The following is a 25983-nucleotide window of genomic DNA, read 5'->3' as shown; positions in this document are numbered from 1 at the left end:
CATCGTGTTTCAGAGCATGTTTAACAGACTTTGACGCAGGTAGTCTTGTTAAATTCTGCACTGCAGAAGAGATGAGAAGTTTCGGGGTGTCTGCTTTGAAACAGTTTGCAGATGAAGCCGGAAACTCACCGGGCTGCGTCTCTGAGACCAGCAAAAAGGAAGAGAGAACAGACCTGGGTCAGAAAGTGAGTGACAAATCAGTCAGATGTACATCAACTGCACACAGTGTGCCGCTTCACTCTTACTGCAAAGCTTTTGTAAAGCAACATGAGCCATAACCCACAGGAGATTAGAACCTATGATTATTTAGGCTCCAGTGAGACAAGGCCAATCAGCATAAATGCTTTGTGTGTCATGTTCATGTGTATTATGAGACAGCTATACAAGTTAAGCTGTATAGTCAATGACAGACACTACCGTAATCGTGCAGAATAGGGGATATTTAAAACGATCATTTGTGTCAACACTACAATAGGGGAGTCCGCATGCAATCTGTATTGTAGGAAAACAAACATGTAATGCCTTACCGGACTTCTCTTCTACGAGAAGACATCATGAATGCAAAAAAGAATAATGAAAGCAACAGGAGTAGTTATTGAGCCCCCCCCCATACATAAAATAAAAGTTTTGTCGACGTGTTAGCTCACCAGAGATGGAGAGAGCGCCAAACCTCCCACTGAGGCTTTTAGTTCATCCACAGATGGAGGGACACACTTGGCACTCTCAGCAACAAGTGGTTTGATTTTGATTTTGAACTTTTTCTTGCTCTCTTCCTCATCCTCGGAATCGCTGGAGGAGAAAAACTGCTTTCCTGTGCAAGCTGGTGAACTCTTGTCAAGAAAAAAAAATGACTCATTTTCAACCTTCTGTAGCAATTGAAATGAAAGTATTACTTGGAGCCACTTTCATGGAAAGACAAAAAATGTTTATCAGGTTACCTGTACTTAAGGCTATTTTAAGTAAGAGTTGAGTCAGGGTGAAAAATGTACAGCACAGTTAAACTCGCCAGACTTCGGTGGCATGCGTTCAAAATATCACTGGCCAATATGACGACATACTGTATATTGACAAAATAACTAGGGCTGTAAAATGATTAAAAATTTTAATCGAGTTAATTACAGCTTAAAATTTTATTTATCGTAATTAATCGCAATTCAAACCATCTATAAAATATGCCATATTTTTCTGTAAATTATTTTTGGAAAGGAAAGATAAGACACAAGACGGATATATACATTCAACATACGGTACATAAGTACTGTATTTGTTTATTATAACAATAAATCAACAAGATGGCATTAACATTATTAACATTATGTTAAAGCGATCCATGGATAGAAAGACTTTTAGTTCTTAAAAGATAAATGTTAGTACAAGTTATAGAAATTTTATATTAAAACCCCTCTTAATGTTTTCGTTTGAATAAAATCTGTAAAATTTTCAATCAAGAAAAAAACTAGTAGCTCGCCATTGTTGATGTCAATAATTACACAATGCTCATGGTGCTGAAACCCATAAAATCAGTCGCACCCAAGCGCCAGCAGAGGGCGACAAAACACCAAAAAACACAAGTAACAAGTGGACATGACACTGTGCTGTCATTTTAATCTGAGCGGGGCATGTGCCTTAAATGCATCAAATATTTTAACATGATTAATTCCAAAAAATAATTACCACCCGTTAACGCGATAATTTTGACAGCCCTAAAAATAAATTAAGTATCTACACAAATTCCAACTATCATCATTATTGTGTATTTATTAACATTTTATAAAAAATGCACTTGACTCAACACTATAGTGCTGATACTTCTTAAATCAACGATGCAGAATGACCACCAGATGACACCAGCAAACCAAGGGTGTGATAAATTACCACACAACAAAAACATGAGGTTCTTAAATAAATCAGTGATCTAATTTATTTGAACTTGGAGCGGCTGACAGTGGATTATCATGCTGCAGTGCCAATGATGGTGACAGACACCCAATCCGTTTAAACTCCTGGTTCAAATGGATTGGACATCTATTGCCGTCAATGGGAGGGAATGAGTCAACGAAAGTGAATACACATAGCCACAACTCCTACAGTGTGAAAGAATAAGCCAACAACAAGGACAAATATGTAATTATTAATAACATTTTCTCTCAATAACATTTTTCCATCAAATAATTACTTTAAAAAATATACTAAATGGTGACATATTGTTATCGTAATATAAATTAGCCTGGCTAAATCAAGATAGAAGATGTTTTTCATTATAGCCCGGTACTCTTTAAAATCCCACTTAGTCAGGCTGTGAATGTGACCGTGAGTAGTAGAATGGTGAATGTGTGGTGAAGAGAAAAAAGTCAAGGCAAAAATGGGCCGGAGTAGACTTTCTCTTTTTACAGGTTTTTAAATTATTTTAAATGAACAGATGATGATGACACACTATTTATAACAAATTAAAATAGGAATTATTAATAAAACATGGAACAATGCATCAAATTAAATTAGAACCAAAAGACAGGAAAAAAATTACTTTATAAAGTCCAATCATAAAACAGCCCAGTCCTGTCCCCCATCAGGGTTGGAGTAACGAGAAAAAGCTTCTTCTCTGGGGGATTGCCCCGAGCTACCACCGTGACAGCATTTATATTGTTCATATGTTCAGCCTACTGGGCTAAGCCATGGAATCATGCTGTGGCATGTAACCACAGCCACAGGGTAATGTTACGACGGCGTGACGTCACGGCCGTAAAGTGTGTTTTTGCGGGAAGAGTGCTGCGTTAGGAAGACGGCGACTTACAATAAACAGCAGTGAGCACACAGTCAGTTTCCGAGCGTTTTATTGAACATAACATTGGCGACGAAGATGGAGCTTCCACTCTCTCCTCTTCCTCCGTTCCTCGCCCTGCCTGGCGAGCCGCCAATCCCGTGGCCCCGCTGGTTGGAGTCCTTCGAGATTTTTATTGAAGCCATCGGGCTAGCCGGCGCTAGCGATGCGCGGAGGCGGGCAATGCTTATCCATAGCCTGGGCGGCGAGGGCCAACGCATCTTTCGGACCCTCGGACCGGCCACGACATTTACGGACTGTATTGCGCTGCTCTCCGGCCACTTCGCTGCTCCACAGAGCGTCATGGTGCGGCGGATTATTTTCCGACAGCGTCGCCAGCGGCCCGGTGAGTCGGTCCACCATTACGTCGCCGACCTCCGGGGCCTGGCCAGCGTCTGCAGGTTCGGAGATTTGGAGGACGAGATGATTAGAGACCAGCTAGCCGAACACACGACGGACCTTAAACTGCGGGAGAAGCTGTTTTTATCGCCAGACGACACGTCGCTGTCTAGAGCCGTGGAAATGGCCTTCCAACTTGAGTCAGCGGCCCTGCTAGCGTCCCAGCTAGCCGCCTCGGGCCCGGCTCCAGCCCTTCCCCACCTCGCCCCACATCTTTCTCCTTCTCATACGGTTGCTCTCGCGGCCCCACTCCCCGACACCGCCGCCCCTCTCGACGAGCTGGAGGTTAATGTCGCGGGACGTCGGGGCGCCACGACAGGACAACATTGTGGAAACTGCGGCTCCTCGTCACACCGCACACGTGCGCCCACGTGCCCGGCACTTGGTCAAAGATGCCAACGTTGTGGTAAGATGAACCACTTTTCTAGAGTCTGCCGCTCTGCTCCTGCACCTGCGAACCCCGGGCCCCGTCCACCCAACGCATCTGGCTCCACCACAATCCACTCGGTGGGCGCCATCACCAGGCCGTTCAAGTGGTGCACAGTCGAGCTGGACGGCGTGTGCCTGTCGCTGCTGCTGGACACCGCAGCCTCCAAGTCGCTCCTAAATGAGTCCACAGTCCGGCGACTCTTCCCTCGAATGACTGTTAAACCAGGTACAGAGGACCTATTTGGTTATGGACACACCAAGATCGACATGGTTGGCACTGCAACTTTTTCGGTGCGCTATGGCGCTAGGACCCTCCCGGCTTTCACCTTCCAGGTGTCCCGCAAGGGCGCCAACCTCCTCGGTTTCGACCTGTTCTGTGCTCTAGGCTTCTCGATTACAGACAACCTGGGTGCCACCATTCTAACTGTCGCCACACCCTGGTTGCACCGCTGGCCATCGCTGTTCACTGGGCTGGGCTGCCTCACTGCCTTCAACCACCAGCCACTCCTGAACCCAGAGGTGACCCCAGTCATCCAGCCTCTCCGCCGTCTGCCCCTCGCTCTACGTGATGATGTTTCAGCCGAGCTGCAGAAACTTCTGGACGCTGGCGTCATTGAACGGGTGGACGCTTCACCATGGATCTCCAACCTGGTGGTGGCACGGAAGAAGACGGGTGGCTTGCGCCCCTGCATCGACCTCAGGCAGGTGAACAAAGCCGTAATCCCTGATAAATATCCTCTGCCCACTTCAGAAGAGCTCTCCGCCAAGTTTCACGGCTCCTCAGTCTTCTCCAAGCTTGACCTCCGCCAGGGTTACCTGCAGGTTCCGCTGCATCCAGAAAGCCGCAACCTCACCGCTTTTGTGTCGCACATGGGCGTTTTCAGGTACACCCGCATGCCTTTTGGTCTTAGCTCCGCCCCCAGCTGCTTCCAAAAAATCATGACCACCATCTTTGCCGGCATACCTGGCGTTGTCGTGTACCTGGATGACATAGTGGTGCACGGTGCGACAGCAGCTTCACACGACGACCGCCTCTCCAGGGTGCTTGAGGTGCTCACCCGCCACAACCTCACGTTGAACGGGGAGAAATGCATCTTCTCCGCGCCTGTCATCGAGTTTGTGGGGTTTCGCCTGAACGCCGACGGCCTCAGCCCACTCCACTCAAACGTGGAAGCCATCCTGAGTCTGCCTGAGCCCTCCTGCCCTGCACAGTTGTCCTCATTCCTGGGCATGACTGCGTTCTACCTGCGTTTCCTTCCACACTACTCTGAGACCACGGCACCGCTACGCGCCCTCCTCAAGCAGGATGCTCCCTGGTCCTGGACACCCACGTGCTCCGCAGCAGTCCGCCTGCTGAAGACGCAGCTCACCTCCCCTCCAGTACTCGCGCACTTCGACCTCCGAAGCCCTACGCTGGTGACCTGTGACGCGTCCAACACGGCGATAGGGGCAGTCCTGTCCCAGCTGCACGGGGGGACCGAACGTCCCGTGGCGTTTGCCTCACGATCCCTGACTCCCACGGAGCAGAGGTATTCTGTAGGGGAGAGGGAAGCGCTAGCCTGCGTCTGGGCGTGCGAGCGGTGGCACATGTACCTTTACGGGCGGCACTTCACACTCCGGACCGACCATCAAGCACTCACAGCCCTCCTGGCCACGACAGGGTCGGGACACAAACCGCTGCGCCTGTACCGGTGGTCGGAGAGACTACAAGCCTACAACTTCACGACGGTGTTCACGCCCGGTAGAGATAATGTTGTGGCTGATCTGCTCTCCAGGGCCACGCCCAGCTCACCGCCTGACATCGCCCCGGACGGCTCGGAGTCAGAGCTAATCCTCATGCTGCACGAGCCCCTCCAAACAACTGTCTCCCTGCAGGAGCTCCAGGCGGCCTCCGCACAGGACCCTGTGCTCGTACAGCTCCGCACATTTATCCGAGAGGGCTGGCCTGCAAAGGTGCCAGAGGAGCTGGCGCCCTTCCACCGGGTCAGAGACGACCTTTCCTGCTGGAACGATGACTGCGTCGCCCGGGGGCTGTGCACGGTGATCCCCAGCTCCCTACGACAACGCATCCTGAACATGGCACACGACGGTCACCTGGGCATCGTGAGGGTGAAGCAGCGCTGCAGGAGCCTGGTTTGGTGGCCAGGCATAGATAGAGATATTGAAACGATGGTGAAGGACTGCACCGCCTGCCTTATCAGCGGTAAGACGGGCCCGCCCCCTACGCCGCCTTTGCAGCCCCTCCAATGGCCTGCGACGCCGTGGTCCCACATCCAGGTGGACATCTGTGGGGAGTTCCATGGCACTCCTCATCACCAGCGGTTCCTGTTGGTGGCCTACGACCTCCACTCCAAGTGGCCGGAGGTCCTCCCGGTGAGTTCTGTAACCACACAGCAAATCACTGACTTTCTTTCCTCCCTGTTTGCACGCTGGGGTGTTCCTGACGCCGTTACCACCGACAACGGGCCCCAGTTCATCTCAGCTGACTTCGCTGCCTTCACGGGGGAGAAAGGAATTAAACACATCAGGACGGCCCTGTACCACCCGCAGGCCAATGGTGGGGTAGAGAGGTTTAACCAGACCCTCAAGAACGGCCTGCGAGCGCATCTGGCCGAAGGTCTCCCATTCAGCACGGCACTGCAGAACACAGTACTGCACTACAGAGCTACGCCACATGCCACCACAGGTAGCTCCCCAGCCTTCCTGATGCTAGGACGGGAACTCCAACTTCCCATGGATCGACTGCGTCCTCCCAAGAGAGATTCTCCAGGCCCTCCAGCAGCAGGAACCTCTGTCGGCGACAAGGTGGCAGAGAATCAACGCCGTATGAAGCACCGCTACGACATGGCACGTCGGGTGAGAGGACACACACTGAAGGTGTCGGACTGGGTCCGTATCCGCCGGCCCCATCGGTCCCACAAGCTACTGTCTTTCTGGTCCTCACCCCAACAGATATTAGCACAGTTGGGCCCAGCTACGTTCCGCCTGGCTGACGGCTCCCGTTGGCATGCCAGCCGCCTTAGGCGCGTCAACCCGCCATCAGCACAAGAACTGGCCGCCGCGGCTGATCCTCGCCACACTGCGGGGGACTGGGATTTCCCTCCAGTAGCGCCGGGAATTCCACCCGAACCCGAGGCGCCGGGTGACGCCCTCGGACCGAGGCCCCGCCCTATTCGGGCTCGGCGTAAGCCCCCGTATCTCAGAGACTATGTCCTTCACTCACGTTTAGGTTAGCGCATAGCCTGTTATGTGGCAGAATAAACCACTTGGCTATGCGGGTAAACAGGTAGTCTACCCTGTTTACCCAGATAGGTTGGCCACGTTCCGGCCTTAATGTCGTGTTCTGTAATATGTTTGAATGTTTTTGCACTTTGAAAAAAGGGGGGGGTGAATGTGGCATGTAACCACAGCCACAGGGTAATGTTACGACGGCGTGACGTCACGGCCGTAAAGTGTGTTTTTGCGGGAAGAGTGCTGCGTTAGGAAGACGGCGACTTACAATAAACAGCAGTGAGCACACAGTCAGTTTCCGAGCGTTTTATTGAACATAACACATGCGCTATTGAAAAATACAAATGTAATCAATAAATTCCTATGTCCCTATTATCATATATTTAAGGACGAGAGTTCAAATGTTTACAGAAAGAAGAACAGGGCATTTGGAACAAGCCTGGAGATAGTAACTGAACAGCAATGCATGAAAATGTGTAATTATACGTAAATACGCTGGAATATATCTACAGTGAATGTTGTATTGCTCACAAAAAGGATATCATCACCTTCATCACCAGGACGTTTGCTAAATCCCTCCTCGTCCACATCAGGAGATGCCTAAAATGACACGGATGATAATTGTAAGTTAGTGGAAGTCTATTTTAACTGTTCTCACAAGAATTCTGTAGGAAATTGAGAACTGCCTTTCCTAAGAATGCTTGACTAAATTCTTGTGAAAACAGGCTCTGTGATATGATGAGCTTCCGCTCTGATGAAACCAGTGATCATATGCTTTACTGTGTGTGCACTGAAAAGTGAAAAAGGTATTAGCAAGACAAGAGTGGGCAGTGAACACTCACATATCTGTCCCAGTCAAACTCTCCATAGAAACCATTGGGTGCTCCATTTGCCTTTTTCTGTACAAAATAACAGCAAGTAAGCGCAACATAATAAACGTAGGAGAAATAAAGAAATATATAAAGGATAAACGATGGTATTCTGGCACAGCACCTGTCCTCGATAAGCATTTATCCATTTTCTGTACCCCATTTAGCATTAACCCTGCTGACTTTGGGCAAAAGGTAGGGTAAACTGCCAGTATAAGACAAACCATTATTCCAACATTTTTTGGAGCATCTGGAGGATTGTCTCCTGTTGTCAGTCACTTTGTGCTTGTTGTTCTTCTTCTTCTTGGTGAGGACACTAACTAAAATTGCTACTCTTATTGCATTCGTGAACAGATGAGAATGAAATTTGGTAGGTTTTTTCTAGGGGGGTATACACATCGATCCTCTGAGCCTGATTTTGGATTTTTTGTCTCAGGGCTGAGTGAAACGATTCATTAGAATAAAGATTAATTAACTGAAAAAACAAATAATTTGATGACTTGATTAATTAACTGAAAAATTGCTACTACTCCATTTTTTGTGGAAGGATCACAATTAAATTTGGTGGGTAAATTTTAGGGATGTATACACATCAAGCCGCCGAGACAGATTTTTTTTTTTTTTTTTGGTCTTAAAGGGATCCACCGATAGAAAGGCTTGTAGTTCTTAAAAGATAAACGTTATTATGAGTTAAAATAATTTGGTATTGAAACTCTTCTTGATTTTTTCATTTTTATACATTTTGTAAAATTAGTGTAACTAGTAGGTCGCCATTGTTGTTGACATCACAGGGCGGTGACTAGAGGTGTGCACAATTTCCGATTCTTAGATTATTCACGATTCAGCCGTGGAAGATTCGAGAACGATTCACAAACATCCAAATTCCGATTATTGAAATATGCCAAGTAAAGCAGAAGTACAACACACTCAGCGCGCCGCGCGGTCTTCGGTACGCAATTAGGGACGGAGCAAGAGTAGCTAAAAATCATGCTTCGCATTACCCGGCCCCTCAGGTAACGCCAATGCTCAACTCACGGCTCTCGCTCAACTCATGCCACGAGATAAAAAAAAACAACAACAACATACCTGACTGCTGCCGAAAAGCTGCTACAAAGTACAGCCACATTATGTTACGGTAGATATCATTTATATAGGACTAGATGCAATATAGATTCGGTATCGTTAGCAGCACATTTACAAAAAGCTAGATGCGGGCGTTAGTAACGGCCGCCATCTTAAAGCAGTACACTTCCCTGCAAGGCTGTTGTTGCGAACCTTCCAAGCGAACCTAATTAACTTTTTATCTAAAATACTCCTAAATCGGTAAAATATTGACTTGAATCTATCTTTAAAATAGTTTTAAAACTTTCACATGTTGAAAGTAGACAAAAATTATGGAATAACAGGAGCAATTTTAACAACTTTAACGGTTGATTCACAACATTAAATTAATTGAAAGTAGTTTAAAGCTGCCGATACAGAATGGGGACTGGAGTTTTTTATTTACTGTTATTTTTGTATATTTGTTTACTGCTATATGTTAACTTGATACTGAAATAGTAGTTTGGTTTAGCCTGAGAGGATTTTTGAACAATTTTGGAACTAATGTACAAAACAATTTAAAAAAAAAAAAAAAAAAGGAGGGGGGTGCATCAATCATCGTTTTATAATCGAATCGGAGCCTCTGAATCGTAATCGTAATCGAATCGTTAGGTGCCTAAAGATTCCCAGCTCTAGCGGTGACGTCACATGGTTACGCTGCCGGGCTTCCAGTGTATGACTCTAGCGACATGAACATGTCATCTGTTTTACCCTTTCAATTTGAACCCGAGAAGAACATTAATGAGCATGACAGCACTGTCGATATTTCATAAAACATATTTCGCAAAAGCAAAGTGAATAGGAAAGATGGGATGAGACGAGACGAAAGTAGGAAAAAAAAACGGTGTTCTGCCAAAATGTGCTACATCGGAGAAACGAAAGGCGTATTTGACACCCAAAGTACCACCGTGCGCTTTCACCTTGTTTTGTTTAGATGCATACAGACAGAACATACTAAAGATGCCTTAAGAAAATACTTAAACATTGTAATATCAAATAAGGGTGATTTAAATATGCTACTTGACTAATGCGGTCGAAAGATCAACAATCTGCTTTAAAGCTGTCACAAGAAAACACTATGCCTAAAAGTATGAGAGGGAAACACATGCAAAAAGTATTTTGAGACAATGAAAAGGTTATAAAAGACCCAATAAAAACAAATAGTAAGTACTCGACACTTTTAACCGATGTGTGCATGTGTTGGACGTCTTGCCAAATAGAAGGAATTGGAGTAACTCAGTAGTGTTCGTCGAGTGACTGTGACAATCTACGTCAACACCCCAAGCCACCATTGCGTGCATAAAATATGGCACCCTCCGTAGGTCAAAACACATACTAAATATTATAGATTTTTTAAATCAATGGAGAACAGTTGTACCTTACTAGAGCCTATAAATTTTTAAGTCCGAGGTTCCTTTTAAAGCAGATTACCTAGAATAATTAATCGCAAAATTAAAATTACTACTTCGCTGTTATTTGTGGATGGATACCAATGCAATTTGGTGACTTATTGTTGCCTGTAGGTTCAGAGTAGGCCAACAGAGAGGATGCACACTCTTTTGTTGTGCTTTTCTTGTTACTGGCCTGATGACACATTACGGAAGCCTTGTCATAAACTTCATAATGATATTGATGGATCACATCCGTCATACACTACTCCTTGCCCTTAAGTAGAGGCCTGCCCACATCAAGAGGAGTTACTCTCAAACACACGCATGCAGCGATCTGATGCCGGATTTAGGTTGAAAAACTACGAAAGCTGTACCGCATACAAACAGGAAGGATTGTCTCAGGAGTGATTTTTTCGAGGATTCAAGGTAATTATATTTTTCGTACCATGCATGCATTTTGAAAAGTTGTGAAAAAAAATCAATAGGAGAAATTAGCCACTACAACATTGCATCATAGTTTGCAATATTTCCGTAAAATAAATGCTAACGGCACAGTTTTTTTGCCTTTAACCAAGACTTGAGACTGTTTTATGAACTTACGTCCATATCTATGAAGAATTCAGGGATTTAAGCATTTATTCACAAGAATTTTTAACGGAAAAAGCTCTTTGTTTTCATAAGGCAACCGCAGCACATTCGACATATTTACGTAAAATAAATGCTAACTGCCCGGTTTGTTGCTCTTTTAACAAAGAATCAAGACTGTTTTACGTCCATATCTATGACGAATTCATGGATCTAAGCATTTATTCACAAGAATTTTCTACGGGAAAAGCTCTTTGTGACAATAAGGCCCCGTTACAGTGGCTCAAAGACTAGCAGCACATTCCACATATTTACGTAAAATATATGCTAACTGCCCAGTTCTTTGCTCTTTTAACAAAGGATCAAGACTGTTTAACATCCATATCCATAAAGAATTCAGCGATTTAAGCTTTTATTTACAAGAATTTAAACGGAAAAAGCTCTTTGTGATGATAAGGCGGCGCTACAGTGGCTTAAAGAATAACAGCACATTCGACATATTTACGTAAAATAAATGCTAACAGCCCGGTTCTTTGTTCTTTAACAAAGAATCTAGACTGTTTTACGTCCATATCTATAAAGAATTGAGAGATTTACGCATTTACAAGAATTTTCAAAGTAAAAAGTTCTTTGTCTGTGTTTCCACTCGGTCAGCTTTGACGGAGATAGGACCCCTATTAATCGGCCCGCGTCCCGTCAATATAATTTTGAAGTCTATGGCCTGGTGTTCGTGTTTCTTTTAGAACTTGTTTTTTTATGTTGGCGGAACACCCAAGCATACAAGGGGGAACATGCAAACGCCACACAGTGATGTTGAAACTAAAATTCAGAACATCTGGGCTGTGGGGCAAAAATTTAAACTACCACACCATCATGCTTCCATATCATTAACATGCCAAGTCACACTACTACTGGAATAAAAGTGATTGTGAAAGACAACTCTATTAAAGTGATTTGCAAAATTCTTGTGAGAACAGGGAGTTTTCCCCAGTATTATAGCTCGTCATAAGAGTGGTACAGTATTTTGTGCAACATGCAGAAAAGTACACTCAAGTAGTCACATTTTTTCAACAAGAAAAATTAAATGGTTACACACATTTCCTTTCTTTCCAGTTCCAGTTCCTTCTTTGTCAGGTGAGCTCCTGTTTGAATTTAAAAGAGATGTCAATAGTAATATGTGAGCGTCACACTTTTCTAGCCCTGTTGATTTTCAGGGTTACAGGTAGTCAATCAATACGATACCGACAGCTGCAAGCATCAAGATTGGTCGGGATTATGACAATTTAAATCCAATTTAGATAAAAAATTGTATCCAATTTTGATGCTTTTGGATTGAGCTAAAGTTGGCTTTTCCAAAACGAGATAACAGTTTAATTTGTGGTTGGTGTGTTTTACAAATATCAAACCCGTACATCTACGGTAACTTACGTCGTCTCTGCATCCTTGTCTTTTTTCCGTAAGCCCAAGGCTTTCCTGGTTCGTTTTTTCAGTCCTAGCACACATCCGAAGAAAGAAAAGGAGATCGGCATCATGAAGATTTAGGCATGAGCACCCGGTACAGTAAATTGTTTTGACAATTAAATAAAGTTTTGCGTAAATAAAATACTGTGTACTACAACATTAAACATAGAGGGCTATATTTTCAGATACGGTTCATGTGAAAATGCTGCTTCTGTTACTGTATATTACAAACACAGGTAGGACGCAAAACTGCAGCAACATCATAAAACATCTTGTGTAAATCCACATAAAATAGATAAATCTAGATGATTTAGTGTAGGACAGGTATAATGGCAATCGACAAACAGCTTCTACAGAAAGGTAAGCTGTTTGGACTCAATACAGTAAAGACATGAAAGGAAACAAGCAAATGCTTATCAATGTGTTCAATTCATTTGAGTAATACCAGTGAGTAAAGCTCACAAAAACTATGTTGAGCAAGTACCAATTACACTGCTGGCCAAAAGTATTGGCATCCTTGCAATTCTGTCAGATAATGCTCAATTTCTTTGGCCAACTGTTCCAGGTCTCTAAGATTTGAAGGGTGGCTTCTCCAAACTGCCATTTTCAGATCTCTCCACCCGTATTCTATAGGATTCAGGTCTGGACTCATTGCTGGCCACTTTAGAAGTCTCATGTGCTTTGTCTCAAACCATTTTCTAGTGATTTTTAAGTGTGTTTTGTGTCATTGTCCTGCTGGAAGACCCATGACCTCTGAGGGAGACCCAGCTTTCTCACACTGGGCCCTACATTATGCTGCATAATTTGTTGGTAGTCTTCAGACTTCATAATGCCATGCACAAGGTCAGGCAGTCCAATGCCAAAGGCAGCAAAGCAACCCCAAAACATCAGGGAACCTCCGCCATGTTGGACTGTGGGGACCGTGTTCTTTTCTTTGAAGGCCTCGTTTTTTTCCCCTGTAAACTCTATGTTGATGCCTTTTCTCAAAAAGCTCTACTTTTGTCTCATCTGACAAGAGAACATTATTCCAAAATGTTTTTGGCAAACTCCAGCCTGGCTTTTGTCTCTGGGTCAGAAGTGGGGTCTTCCTGGGTATCTTACCATAGAGTCCCTTTCCATTCAGACGCAGACGGACAGTTCGGGTTGACACTGTTGTACCATCGGACTGCAGGACATCTTGAACTTATTTGGATGTTAGTCGAGGTTCTTTATCCACCATCTGCACAATCTTTCCTTGAAATTCCTCGCCAATGTATCTTTTCTGTCCACATCTAGGGAGATTAGCCACAGTGCTGTGGGCATTACACTTATTGATGACACTGTGCACGGTAGACACAGGAACATTCAGGTCTTTGGAAATGGACTCGTTGCCTTGAGATTGCCCATGCTTCCTCACAATTTTGCTTCTCAAGTCCTCAGACAGTTCTTTGGTCTTCTTTCTTTTCTCCATGCTCAATGTGGTACACACAAGGATACAGGACAGCGGTAGACTAAACTTTAATCCATTTTAACTGACTGCAAGTGTGATTTAGTTATTGCCACCACCTGTTATGTGCCACAGGTAAGTAACAGGTGCTGTTAATTACACAAATTAGAGAAGCATCACATGATTTTTCAAAGGGTACCAATACTTTTGTCTAGCCCATTTTTTGGGGTTTTGTGTAAAATGATAATGATTTAAGTATTTTTTTTTCATTGTTGTTTGTGTTTTTTCATTGCAAGCAAATCAATGAAGATATTACTACCATTGTATTGCAATCATTTTCTGTAAGAAATTGAGCTCTATCTGACAGAATTGCAGGGGTGCCAATGCTTTTGGCCAGCAGTGTATGTATACGTCAGCTACAGTATGATTAACCGGAAACACATTGTTCTAGTAGGCTTTTCATGACATTGTTCTGATTTCCGTGTGAGGATCATATGCTAACACCTACAGGTATTCCCAATTTTTCATAATTCATTCCACCTTGCCAAAGGCTCAAGTTCAAAATGAAGAGTAACCACTCCAAAGCATAATGCTGCCACAATCATGCATCAATGCAGTTATAGAATACAGTGTGACGAGCAGTATTGTGTTTGGATCAACCACCTTTCAGAATTATGTCCTAGATGATGAGGGCAATTAGCGGAGACATACTATAACATGTGAAAATTCTCAAGCTCAGTCAGGACGCACATAATGTACAATATCATGGGAGACTAATTGTAGGTCATTAGCTAAAATTAGCTGTCATGCATTTACATACACGTTTATTTAAAAATGTTATTAAACAATTGGCTTTTGTTTTGAAAAAAGTTATACTGTATATTAATATGATAATCAATTACATGTAGTTGTAAATTAATAGACTGTTGCACCTCTTCATGGGGCACATATAATTTCCTAGAACTAAGACAAACAAATATTTTTAATCGATTTCAATTTAAATCAATTTAACCAATCACTTTATCTGTCAATATTTTTCTTCTTCAATGAATTGGATTTAAAAATATATATATTGGGGTTGATTTCCATCAGCTATTCAATACCTGTGCAATATTCCCATTGACACTGGATAAAATGCACAAATACAACTTGATTTTGACTCAGTTACGCATTTGGTACATCACATCACTCAGAAAATCTGCAAAATGTTGATGATTGTTTTGCAAAGTAAAAGCAAATAATTGCTAATGTTTTTATGTTTTTGAATTTAACACAAATATAATTGGTCTGCTTTAATACAGTACGACAATAGTCTGAAAAAATGTTTGACAATTTCAAATTGGGTACGGTCACTAAAACAATTGATTGTCAAAACAGTTGTTGATGAATTTAATCATCGTCGATTAATGTTTGCACCTCTATGGTATGTAGCACAGATAGTTATCTGCAGATGTATACAATGACAACGATTATAAATCAGTAGGCCTACATGACAGGACACGAGTAGGATTACATTGTACCAGAGCACCATTTTTTAAAAATTATTTTTACAATCCTTGAACAAAGCTTGCCAATGGACAAAAAAACCCTTACCCATGATATGTAGCGCACAGTCGAAGTGTCCTGAGACATCCACATTGTACGACAGCACATCTATGAATTCAGTCCTTAATGGCCCAGCAGGACACAAGAGGGCAAGGAGAGGACGTGAGGAGTGTATAGATAATTACCTTGCATCATGGTTCCAGCTTTTCATCCTAGACTGCCTCTGGTGTGTAGATGGACAGAGGTGGAAATGATTCCAGCTGGTCAAAGGATGCCTGGGTAGGGCATGGCTAATTGTGCACGGAGGTTGACTCCCTCCTTCCCCAGAGGCCCAACTCCCGTATACAGGGATGAGAGGGGAGGTGGGGGTAGACGGCCGCAGCTGTGCAAGACAGCAGGGGATGAAAAGAAAAGCAAAAGCGTTGGGGGAATATTCCGCAAATGCTGGAATTAGAGGTCTTATCAGCGCACGTTAAGTCCCGGATGCCATGGTGGCACCAATGCACGCCATCTCTTAGATGAGAGATGCTGAGGAAAGGAAAGGAGAGACACCGAGCAGTAAGCAGAGTGAGGAAGACTGAGAGGAAGGTGGGAGGGAATGCTGATGTCACAGCTGCGTTAAACCAATCCCTGCATTCATGGTCACATGGCTGATGTCCCCTGATGCCTCCGGCTTCCATCGAGGAGAAACATCAGCCAAATGCATGCAAATTAAGACTGCACATGTACAGTATTGGCAAAAAAATGATATATAAAAGGTTACATCATTTCATGAACAGGCCGACTTACAAGATTTTTTTTCAAGATCCAATTTCTTTCATCCTATGAATAAAGAACAGCAATCACAAGTACATTAAGTGGTGGAAGGAATATATCCCGATAAAGTACAGTGCCACTTGTAAAGATGACAAATCAACACTTATTAATGTTTGAGCTGCTATTGTTACCTCAAATAGTGGAGTAACTGTTAATGAGCTTACCTAACCTAGTACCAGACCACAGGCCCGTCCCGTGTGCTTTTCTTAACAAGCTCCTTATGTAAGATGCCTGGACAGTGTCAGAAGTCACGCCAGCACAGATTTAGCCAAGGAGATTCAAACAAAATAAAGTCAAGAAACAGAGCTTCGGAATGACGACAAAGTACTACAGTTTGATGTCACTCGCTCAGTTATTGTCTCATTTGCTGCTATTGACAGCCAGTCCAACTGCTCAAATAGATTGGATATCTATAACTTTCAATGGCATTGATACATGATTAGGCCTAGACACTGTACACTGCCAAGTTTCAACACTCCCATTTAAAATGAATTGGCCAACAGCCCAACACTGCCATCTACTGCTGGTTGATAGGGACACAGTAAACCACGATTGGCCCAAAAGTTACGTAATTATGTATGGAGTAATTCATCATACTACAGTATATAATTCACCGGAATCTGTGTGTCTGGTTGGCTTTATTAGTAGACTATGAATTGTCAAAATGCGTGGGAGGCTGCATCTTGTGCTGAGGTAGAATAAGTTTACATTTTTTTTAGGGCTGTCAAACGATTAAAATTTTTAATCGAGTTAATTACAGCTTAAAAATTAATTAATCGTAATTAATCGCAATTAATCGCAATTCAAACCATCTCTAAAATATGCCATATTTTTATGTAAATTTTTGTTGGAATGGAAAGATAAGACACACGACGGATATATACAATCAACATACTGTACATAAGTACTGTATTTGTTTATTGTAAGAATAAATCCACAAATGGCATTAACATTCTTTCTGTTAAAGTGATCCAAGGATAGAAAGACTTGTAGATCTTAAACGATAAATGTTATAGCTACAAGTTATAGTAATTTTATATTAAAACCCCTCTTCATGTTTTCGTTTTAATAAAATTTGTAAAATTTTCAATCAAAAGTAGAGTTAATATAATAATAATAAGAAAAATAACAATAAGAAAAATAGAGTGACCAAAGTCTAAGTTTTATGTGTATTTTGCATAGCTATTTTGGTATGGAATGCCAGTTCATTTTGCATTGTTGTTTAACTGTGTGTCAGAATAGGGCCTCGTTACCATAGACTGAAGTGCTTTTCTTTTTGGGAACATTATTTTTTAGGGGAGAGATATGAATATTATTTTTGTTGTGCTTTCACTAAACGATACTTACAGTGGGGAGAGCAAGTATTCGATACACTGCCAGTGGGTTTTCCCATTGGCAGTGTATCAAATACTTGTTCTCCCCACTGTATGTTTGTTGTGAGGAGTTGCCAATAAACGGCGCGGTCCAAAGAACGCCTGTGTCCACTCGCCTCTACTGTATAACATATATCTGTACATATCTTACCCAAAATACAACAAGAGACACATAATTGCCACTAAAAGAAAGAAAACTTACCGAAATATGTGTGGAGCACAAATAGCAATTTGCATTGCATTGTGAATACGGCATTAGCGTCTCACAACTACTAATTCTCCCACGTTCAGAAGAAATAACATGAGTATGGAACGGCGCTGCCCCCAAGCGGCCGGTGGCATTCTCTTCACTCTTAATGTCCATAAACGGCCTCATTGTAATCTTTTTGAGGCAATATGCGAGATGGTCATTCACCCAAGCGCCAGCAACAAGTGAGCGTTTTTGTGTACTGTCATTTAAATCTGTCTGAGCGTGACATCTGCGTTAATTGCGTCAAATATTTTAACGTGATTAATTTAAAAAATTAATTAACGCCCGTTAACGTGATAATTTTGACAGCCCTAATTTTTTTAAGCAACTGGTCAAGGAAAGCCCTCAAAATCACTAAAAATAAATGACAATAAGGAAAATCGAACACAATTTTTTTTTTTCTGCCACCAGACGTCGCCATTGCCATGGGAACCTACCGTTCCCCATTCATTGAAAGAAACGGACAGAAAGAAATGAACTGAAATGAAAAATGAAGCAAAATCGCAACAAAAAAACAAAAAACAAAAAAAATGATTGCTTGACAAAATTAAAAAAAAAAAAAATCTTCGCACTCATATATTTCGGCTGTTAACATTATTTGTGTATGTGGTCATACTGCTTAGGTCAAGGCGGCGGGATTGAGCACACAAAATTTTATAGCATGTGATAAAATGAATTTAAATTTTTGCTATAAAATAAAATATTAGTTGTGTCTTAGTATGGCACACTGAATTTGTGTTATTTTAATTACAATGAAAGGCCACGGAACAGCCAAATGCCACGTTACTTTTGAGCTCTGACAATGAGGGAGGCATATTTTCACAAACTCATACATATGAAATGTCTTAAAATGCCATCAAGTGTAATTTGGAATGAAGTATTTGACTTTTTTTTTTTAATTTAAAAAAAACAACCAAGATATATATGGCGGAAAACAGACAAGGCTGAAAAAGCAGTTTCTGCTCTTGCACCCCTCTTTAAAATAAACTGCTGTATTTTAAGCCAAAACAACTGTTGTGTTTGATAGAACAATATGTCTATACGCTGCCATAGCAGATTCATGGCACATTAAGCCCCCGAACTATTTTTAATTTGTCCGTTTTACCCTGGAAACCCCCGTTTACAGACATCGCGCAACCGCTTTTGTTTCAACCTAGCCGTAAAAAGAAGGTAAGTAATCGTATTTATTATTCGAAATGTCTCTCACTTTTAGCTTAGAATCATTAATTGATGTCTAATATTTAGTTAAAAAAAAAAAAAAAAAAAAACGACTTTAAAAAATTATTCACTAGCATATTTTAAACATTTAAACTAATTACGTCACAATGAAAAAAATATCGTCTGTAAAAAAGTCACGGATATCTACCTCATAACTATCGCTAAATTGCATTTTTTTCGTTACTGTCGCATTTTCTCCGATATTTTAGATGATAAATAATCGATCCAAACAAAGGAAAATTGAAAAAAAAAATGTTTAAAAGGGTAAATATATAAAAATGAAAATCTCGACCACTCTTTGATGTCTGCGATTTCAGCATTGCAACCTTTGATATGTTACCATGTTTCACCCATAAAATCCCCCCAAAATCCGGCTGTGGCCATTCAAAGCTGTGTCCTGACACTCGGTGATACATGCTACATGAAGTTTTTGGATCGAAAAGAGGTAAGTATGCGATAATATCTCGTTAAAATCGTGGCGTCTTTCAATTTTAATTTTATTTGGGATCACCCCAAACTTAGTAGTGTACATAATAAAAAATCCCAGATGATACACTACCGGGATCTACAGCAATAACATAGGCATGTCATTCAGACTGGACAAGTGCGGTCGGATGGTCTCAAAGAAAGGCAAGATGGTCAGAATTGAAGGGGTTGAACTACCAGAGGACAAAATAGGTGATATCCAAGACAGCTAATGGCTAATGGAAATCGCGAGGAGGTCACAAGCAAGTCAGTCACAATCAAATATCTCCAGTAAGTAAAGCAAGTTCTGAAGAGTCAGCTGATTGGTAAGAACAAGATCCACGCCATTAACATGTACCGCTAGGCACTACAAATACCCAGCTGGTATAATAAGCAGGCCAAAGGAGGAGGTAGAAGCCACGGACATCAAGACTAGAAAGCTCCTCACCATGCACCGAGTGTTTATATACAGTGGTATGAAAAAGTGAACGTTTTGGAATTTCTCACATTTCTGCATAAAATCACCATCAATTGTGTTGTTTTCATATTTTAATGCAGATAGCATGCGAACAACGACAGAGGGGGAAGAATAAGTAAGTGAACCCTCTGCCTATGGAGACTTAAAGAGCAATTTAAACCAATTTTTACCAAACATTTTAAGTCAGGTGTGTGCCCAATCACCGATGAGTGGTTTAATTCTACCCTACCCACATGCAATACAATATGAAAACCTATAAATGTTTGGGTGGTTTTAGTTAAAGCAGACACTGTTTTTTTCATCTGTGCGATTTTGACAAAGGTCAGATCACATTTGATGATGAAATTCCAAAAGTTTCAGATACGTTTTCATACCACGGTATAATATCCGGATACAGACTGTTGCGGCCAACCAACCAGACACTGGGATCATTGTGACATATTTATGTCACGCTGCTGTTGCCATAGTGTGCACTTCCTGTGGGTGTGGTATTACAGTATAAAAAGGAATCTCTGTTATGTCTCTGTGACATATATGATGAGAAGCACACTGAATAAAGAAGTGTTGTTCCATTCAAGTCTCGGCCTTACATGTACTTAGATCAGGGAAGTACATAACAAAAGTGGCGACGAGGATGGCTGGACCTGCGTCAGCTTGGACGTGCTGTTTTTGGAGTTTACTGCGGGTTGCGGTGCTCCTGGGGACAGACGGCGCCGACCTCCGCATCCACATCGTGACTTCGTGGGGAGGACGAGCGGAGTTTTCAAAAGGAGCTTGAAGGTGCTGTATAACCAGGCGCTATGGTGGGAGTTATCGGCTCTGTTGGTCTTTTTGATGAGCTTGTGGAAAAGTGGAGCTCGTACACAGAGCGGTTCGGCCATTTCGTGGAAGCTAACGAAATAGTGGAAGAGAAAGTGGTGCCCACGTTTTTGAGCGTTATTGGGCCAAAGACTTTCAATTTACTGAGAAACTTGCTTCAACCCGATAAACCTGGTAGTAAAACGTACAGGGAAATCGTGGAAACTCTTAATGGACATTTTTCACCCAAGCCCCTTGTGATAGCAGAGAGATTCCGATTTCAGAGGAGAAATCAGGAAGAGGGGGAATCTGTCACTATGTTCGTAGCGGCGCTGCGGAAGTTGGCTGAACATTGTGAGTTTGGTGATGTTTTAGAAGACACATTAAGAGACAGATTGGTATGTGGACTGAGAAACGAAGCAACACAAAAGAAGTTACTCTCAGAAAGTGGACTGACATTAAAGAAAGCCTTTGATTTAAGCGTGGCTATGGAAATGGCTTCAAAGGAGGCTCAACAACTGAACATTACGAGCAGAATACACCAAGTGGCAAGTACCCAAAGCAATGTTGCTGGTCCCTGTTTTAGGTGCGGTAAAACAGGGCACCTTTCCTCCACCTGCTGGTGCAAAGAAATGAACTGTCATCATTGTGGGAAGAAGGGTCATGTTGAGCGTGCCTGTCGGAAAAAAACAAGCACAGAGAAAGATAAGGAAATGAATGACAAGAAGAAATCAAAGAAATATGTCAAAGCGGTAGAGAGTGCCTCTACTTCCGAAGATGAAAGTGACGTGCACACCGTGCATGTAATGAGCGTGTACGGGAAGTCAGGGTGTTACTGGGTCACACCAAAGTTAGAGGGTCACCCAGTCAAAATGCAAATAGATACTGGATCACAGGCATCGCTTGTGTCTTACCAAGTCTATAAACAGTGTTTGAGACACCTTCCATTAAGACCATCAGACACTGTGTTCAAAGCGTACACTGGACACAAAGTGCACATGAAAGGAATGACTGACATTACTGTGCAATGCAAGGATCAAACTGCTAAACTTCCAGTGTATGTCACAAAAGGGAATTTTGCTTCCATAATGGGACGACTGTGGATTAATGCACTTCGTGTAAATTGGCTAGAAGTTCCGCAACTGTCAGACGGTTCTTCACAACTACAAGTCATACTGGACAAGAATGAAGAGGTTTTCCGTGAGGAATTGGGCAGCATGAAGGACATTACAGTGAAATTGCACATTAAACCAGGAAACAAACCTGTGTTTATGAAGGCTAGGACAGTGCCGTATGCTATTCGTGACAAAGTCGAGGCTGACCTGGATGCGTTGGTCAAAAGTGGGGTTTTGGAACCAGTCACCACCAGCGAATGGGCGACACCAATTGTGCCGGTTCCGAAAAAGAATGGCGGAATTCGCACATGTGGCGATTTTAAAGTGACTTTGAATCCGGTGCTTTGTGTGGAGCAGTACCCACTTCCATTGATCGATGATTTGTTTGCAGGTCTGAGCGGTGGTCAAAAATTCAGCAAAATTGACCTCAACCAAGCGTATCTGCAGATGCATGTGGATGAAGAATCACGGGAGTGGCTGACAATTAACACGCACAAGGGACTTTTCAGATATTGCAGATTACCTTTTGGCATCACATCTGCTCCTGCTCTGTTTCAACGGGCTATGGATCAAATTTTGAGTGGATTGCCAGGAGTACAATGTTACTTGGATGACATTCTCTGCACCGGTGCCAACGACGAGGAGCATCTTCGCAACCTGGATGCTGTCTTAAAAAGGCTAAGGCAGTATGGTCTTCGAGTGCGCAAGGAAAAATGTGAATTTTTGAGACCATCGGTGGAGTATCTCGGGCATGTGATAGACCACGAAGGACTACACAAGGCTCCATCAAAGACAAAGGCAATTGTGGATGCACCCGCCCCAGAAAATGTGAGTCAACTTAGATCTTTTTTAGGTCTATTGAACTATTATGGACGGTTTATTCCCAATTTGGCATCACTTCTTAAACCATTGCATGAGCTGTTGTGCAAAGATGTAAAATGGAAATGGACGAATGAGTGTAACAAAGCTTTTCGAAATGCGAAAAACGCCCTGATTTCATCAGATGTTCTCACTCATTTCAACCCTTCATATCCAATACAGCTGGCATGTGATGCTTCACCCTATGGGGTGGGTGCTGTCATCTCCCATGTGTTCCCGAACGGAGATGAAAGACCAATTGCTTTCGCATCGAGAACACTTAACAAAGCAGAGTCAAACTATGCTCAATTGGAACGAGAAGCATTGAGCATTATTTTTGGTGTGAGGAAGTTCCACCAATATTTGTATGGAAGGAAGTTTACTCTGTTAACGGATCACAGACCACTGACAACGATTTTGGGACCTCATGTAGGAATCCCTTCACTGGCTGCTGCACGTCTTCAGAAGTGGGCTTTGTTGTTATCAGCTCACTCATACGACATCAAGTATCGTAAATCTGATTTGCATTGCAATGCTGATGGACTTTCGAGGTTGCCGCTTCCTGTCACAAAACATGAACCTACCTCAGTGGACATATTCTATTTCCGAAATGTTGAACATGCACCAATTTCAGCGTTGCAAGTAAAACGTGCAACTCGGAACGACCCCGACCTGTCAGTCGTCATGGAGATGGTAATTAAAGGACAAACCAAGTGTGAGAACACCGCTCTCAAACCTTTTTTGGATAGGAGGTGGGAACTTGCTGTTCAATCGGGTTGTTTGCTGTGGGGGAGGAGAGTGACTGTGCCACAGTCATTGCGTGCTAAAATGCTTGCGCAACTGCATGCAGGTCACAATGGTATTGTTAAAATGAAAGAAATGGCAAGAAGTTATTTTTGGTGGCCAGGATTAGATAAACAGATCGAAGAGACGGTAAAAAGTTGTTCATCTTGCCAGAAGATTCACAACAATCCACCTGCAGCCCCACTTCATCCTTGGGATTTTCCTCAGGACCCTTGGCACCGCATTCATATTGACTTTGCGGGGCCTTTTGAAAATCGAATGTTTCTGGTTGCTATCGATGCCCATAGTAAGTGGCCAGAGGTAGCTATCATGAAATCAACCACATCGGAAAAGGCAATTGAGAAGTTAGGGGAGATGTTTAGTCGTTTCGGAGCCCCTGAACTCGTCTCAGACAATGGCCCCCAATTTGTGTCAAAAGAAATGGTTGAATTCCTGCAAGCCAATGGGGTTCAACACATTAAGTCGGCTCCCTATCACCCGGCAACCAACGGCCTGGCAGAGAGGTTTGTGCAGACCCTCAAACATGCTCTCAAAGCATCACAAGGGCAAAGTACACTCCATCAGAGACTACACGAATTTCTCCTCAAATACCGAACATCTGTGCATGCAACTACCAAAGTATCGCCAGCGAGCCTCATGTTTTCTCGAGAGATACGAACTGGCATGGATCTTCTGAAACCACCAACCCTGAGTGAGATTGTTCAAATGGATCAACGGAAGCAAGTCAAGTACAGAGACCTGCATTCCAAGAACCGAGTTTTTGCACCTGGTGACTCTGTTATGGCCCGGAGTTACCAGAGTAAGATAAAGTGGGCCCCTGCCACCATCATTGCTCAAACCGGGCCTGTTTCCTATACCGTTCAGACAGCTGATGGTGTTTGGCGTCGCCATGTGGATCAATTGTTGGGAACATCAGACACTACTCCAGAACTGTCTATTGATTGTAATGATGCTAGCAGTGTAATTATACCAGAAATGTCTAGCTTACCGGATGTGTCAAACCCAAAAAATCCGGCTGTAATTGTGTCTAATTCAACCAATGCACAAACGGAACCTGAAACGGTATCGGAACCTGTTTCCACAAGTAGGAAATCGGAAGTGACTGTTGAACGTCGTTATCCTGCACGCGACAGGCGACCGACCGCCTGACAGATTGGATTTATAAGTAATAAGTAATGAGAGGAAAACAGGAGGTATTTTTGTGTTTATTTCTGGGACATGTTATGTAAGTGGGGAGGAGATGTGACATATTTATGTCACACTGCTGTTGCCATATTGTGCACTTCCTGTGGGTGTGGTATTACAGCATAAAAAGGAATCTCTGTTATGTCTCTGTGACATATATGATGAGAAGCACACTGAATAAAGAAGTGTTGTTCCATTCAAGTCTCGGCCTTACATGTACTTAGATCAGGGAAGTACATAACAATCATGGATAAGCAACAGAGGACATGTGATCGATGTAGCCATCCCCAACAATAGCAATACCAGGAAAAAAGAACACGAGAAACTAGAGAACTACAAATGGCTCAAGGAAGAGCTGGAGAGAGCCTGGAAGGTGAACGCAGCAGTGGTGCCCGTGGTCATAGGAACACAGGGGACTGTGTCCGCCACACTGGAGAAGTGGCTCCAGCAAATACCTGGAGTAACATCAGACATCCCCGTCCAGAGGAGCGCAGTCCTAGGAACAGCAAAGGTACTGCGCAGGACCCTCCGCTCCCAGGCCTCTGGTAGAGGACCCAAGCTTGAGATGAACAGCCACCCAAGAGAGGGAAGAGTTTTATATACAGAGGTATGTGATCTGATCTTTGTCAAAATCACACAGATGAAAAAACTCTGCTTTAACTAAAACCACCCAAACATTTATAGGTTTTCATATTTTAATGAGAATAGCATGCAAACAATGACAGAAGGTGGGGGGGATAAGGAAGTGAATGTTCATATTTTATATTTTGCATGCTATCCTCATTAAAATATGAAAACCACAAATATTTGGGTGATTTTAGTTAAAGCAGACACTGTTTTTTCATCTGTGTGATTTCGACAAAGATCACATCACATTTGATGGCGATTTTATGCAGAAATGTGACAAATTCCAAAAAGTTCAGATACTTTTCATACCACTGTATATACAGGCCAAATGTTTAGACAGACTTTATTTTACTACTTACTTTACTACTTTATTTTCATGACTATTTACATTGCAGATTGTCACTGAAGGTACTAAACTATGAATCAAAACATGTGGAATTACATACTTAGTAAATAAAGGTGAAATTAATGAATAGATGTTTTATATTCTAGTTTCTTTAAAGTAGCCACCTTTTGTTCTGATTCCTCTTTTGCACACTCTTGGCATTCTCTTGATGAGCTTCAGAGATAGTCACCGAAAATGCTATGCCTTATGAGGATTAATTTGTGGGATTTCTTACGGTATATATTCTCCAACAGTTAATGACTTAAAAATAGTGGTGTTATTTGCATTGACGATTTAGAGGGAATATCGTTAGCATAAAATTTTTAAACACAATGTAACCATTTTTCACTTTTTCC

General features: G+C 42.7%; 3 protein-coding genes across 3 annotated transcripts in view; 2 read left to right on the top strand and 1 right to left on the bottom strand.

The window, feature by feature from the left end:
- Window positions 1-15808, bottom strand: part of LOC130929740 (SH3-containing GRB2-like protein 3-interacting protein 1) — a 34886-nt gene extending 19078 nt beyond the window's left edge. The window contains exons 1-8 of the mRNA XM_057857174.1: window positions 15441-15808; window positions 12252-12315; window positions 11920-11965; window positions 7720-7776; window positions 7420-7477; window positions 648-823; window positions 528-539; window positions 130-141 (exon numbers count right to left, since the gene is read on the bottom strand). Coding sequence (XP_057713157.1) covers window positions 130-141; window positions 528-539; window positions 648-823; window positions 7420-7477; window positions 7720-7776; window positions 11920-11965; window positions 12252-12315; window positions 15441-15450 — 435 coding nt within the window. The 5' untranslated portion in view covers window positions 15451-15808. The remainder of the gene's footprint in view (window positions 1-129; window positions 142-527; window positions 540-647; window positions 824-7419; window positions 7478-7719; window positions 7777-11919; window positions 11966-12251; window positions 12316-15440) is intronic.
- Window positions 2753-6981, top strand: LOC130929738 (uncharacterized protein K02A2.6-like). The gene is made up of 2 exons (XM_057857168.1): window positions 2753-6502; window positions 6599-6981. Exons 1-2 carry the CDS (start codon window positions 2858-2860, stop codon window positions 6878-6880), a joined length of 3927 nt encoding a protein of 1308 aa, XP_057713151.1. The 5' UTR covers window positions 2753-2857; the 3' UTR covers window positions 6881-6981.
- A 4596-nt stretch (window positions 15809-20404) lies between the features above and the next one.
- Window positions 20405-25149, top strand: LOC130929739 (uncharacterized protein K02A2.6-like). The gene has a single exon (XM_057857169.1). It carries the CDS (start codon window positions 20656-20658, stop codon window positions 24577-24579), a length of 3924 nt encoding a protein of 1307 aa, XP_057713152.1. The 5' UTR covers window positions 20405-20655; the 3' UTR covers window positions 24580-25149.
- Window positions 25150-25983: the final 834 nt, after the last annotated feature.

Source organism: Corythoichthys intestinalis, chromosome 14 (genome assembly GCF_030265065.1).
Source record: "Corythoichthys intestinalis isolate RoL2023-P3 chromosome 14, ASM3026506v1, whole genome shotgun sequence".
NCBI lineage: Eukaryota > Metazoa > Chordata > Actinopteri > Syngnathiformes > Syngnathidae > Corythoichthys > Corythoichthys intestinalis.
This window is presented reverse-complemented; position numbering and strand designations above follow the sequence as displayed.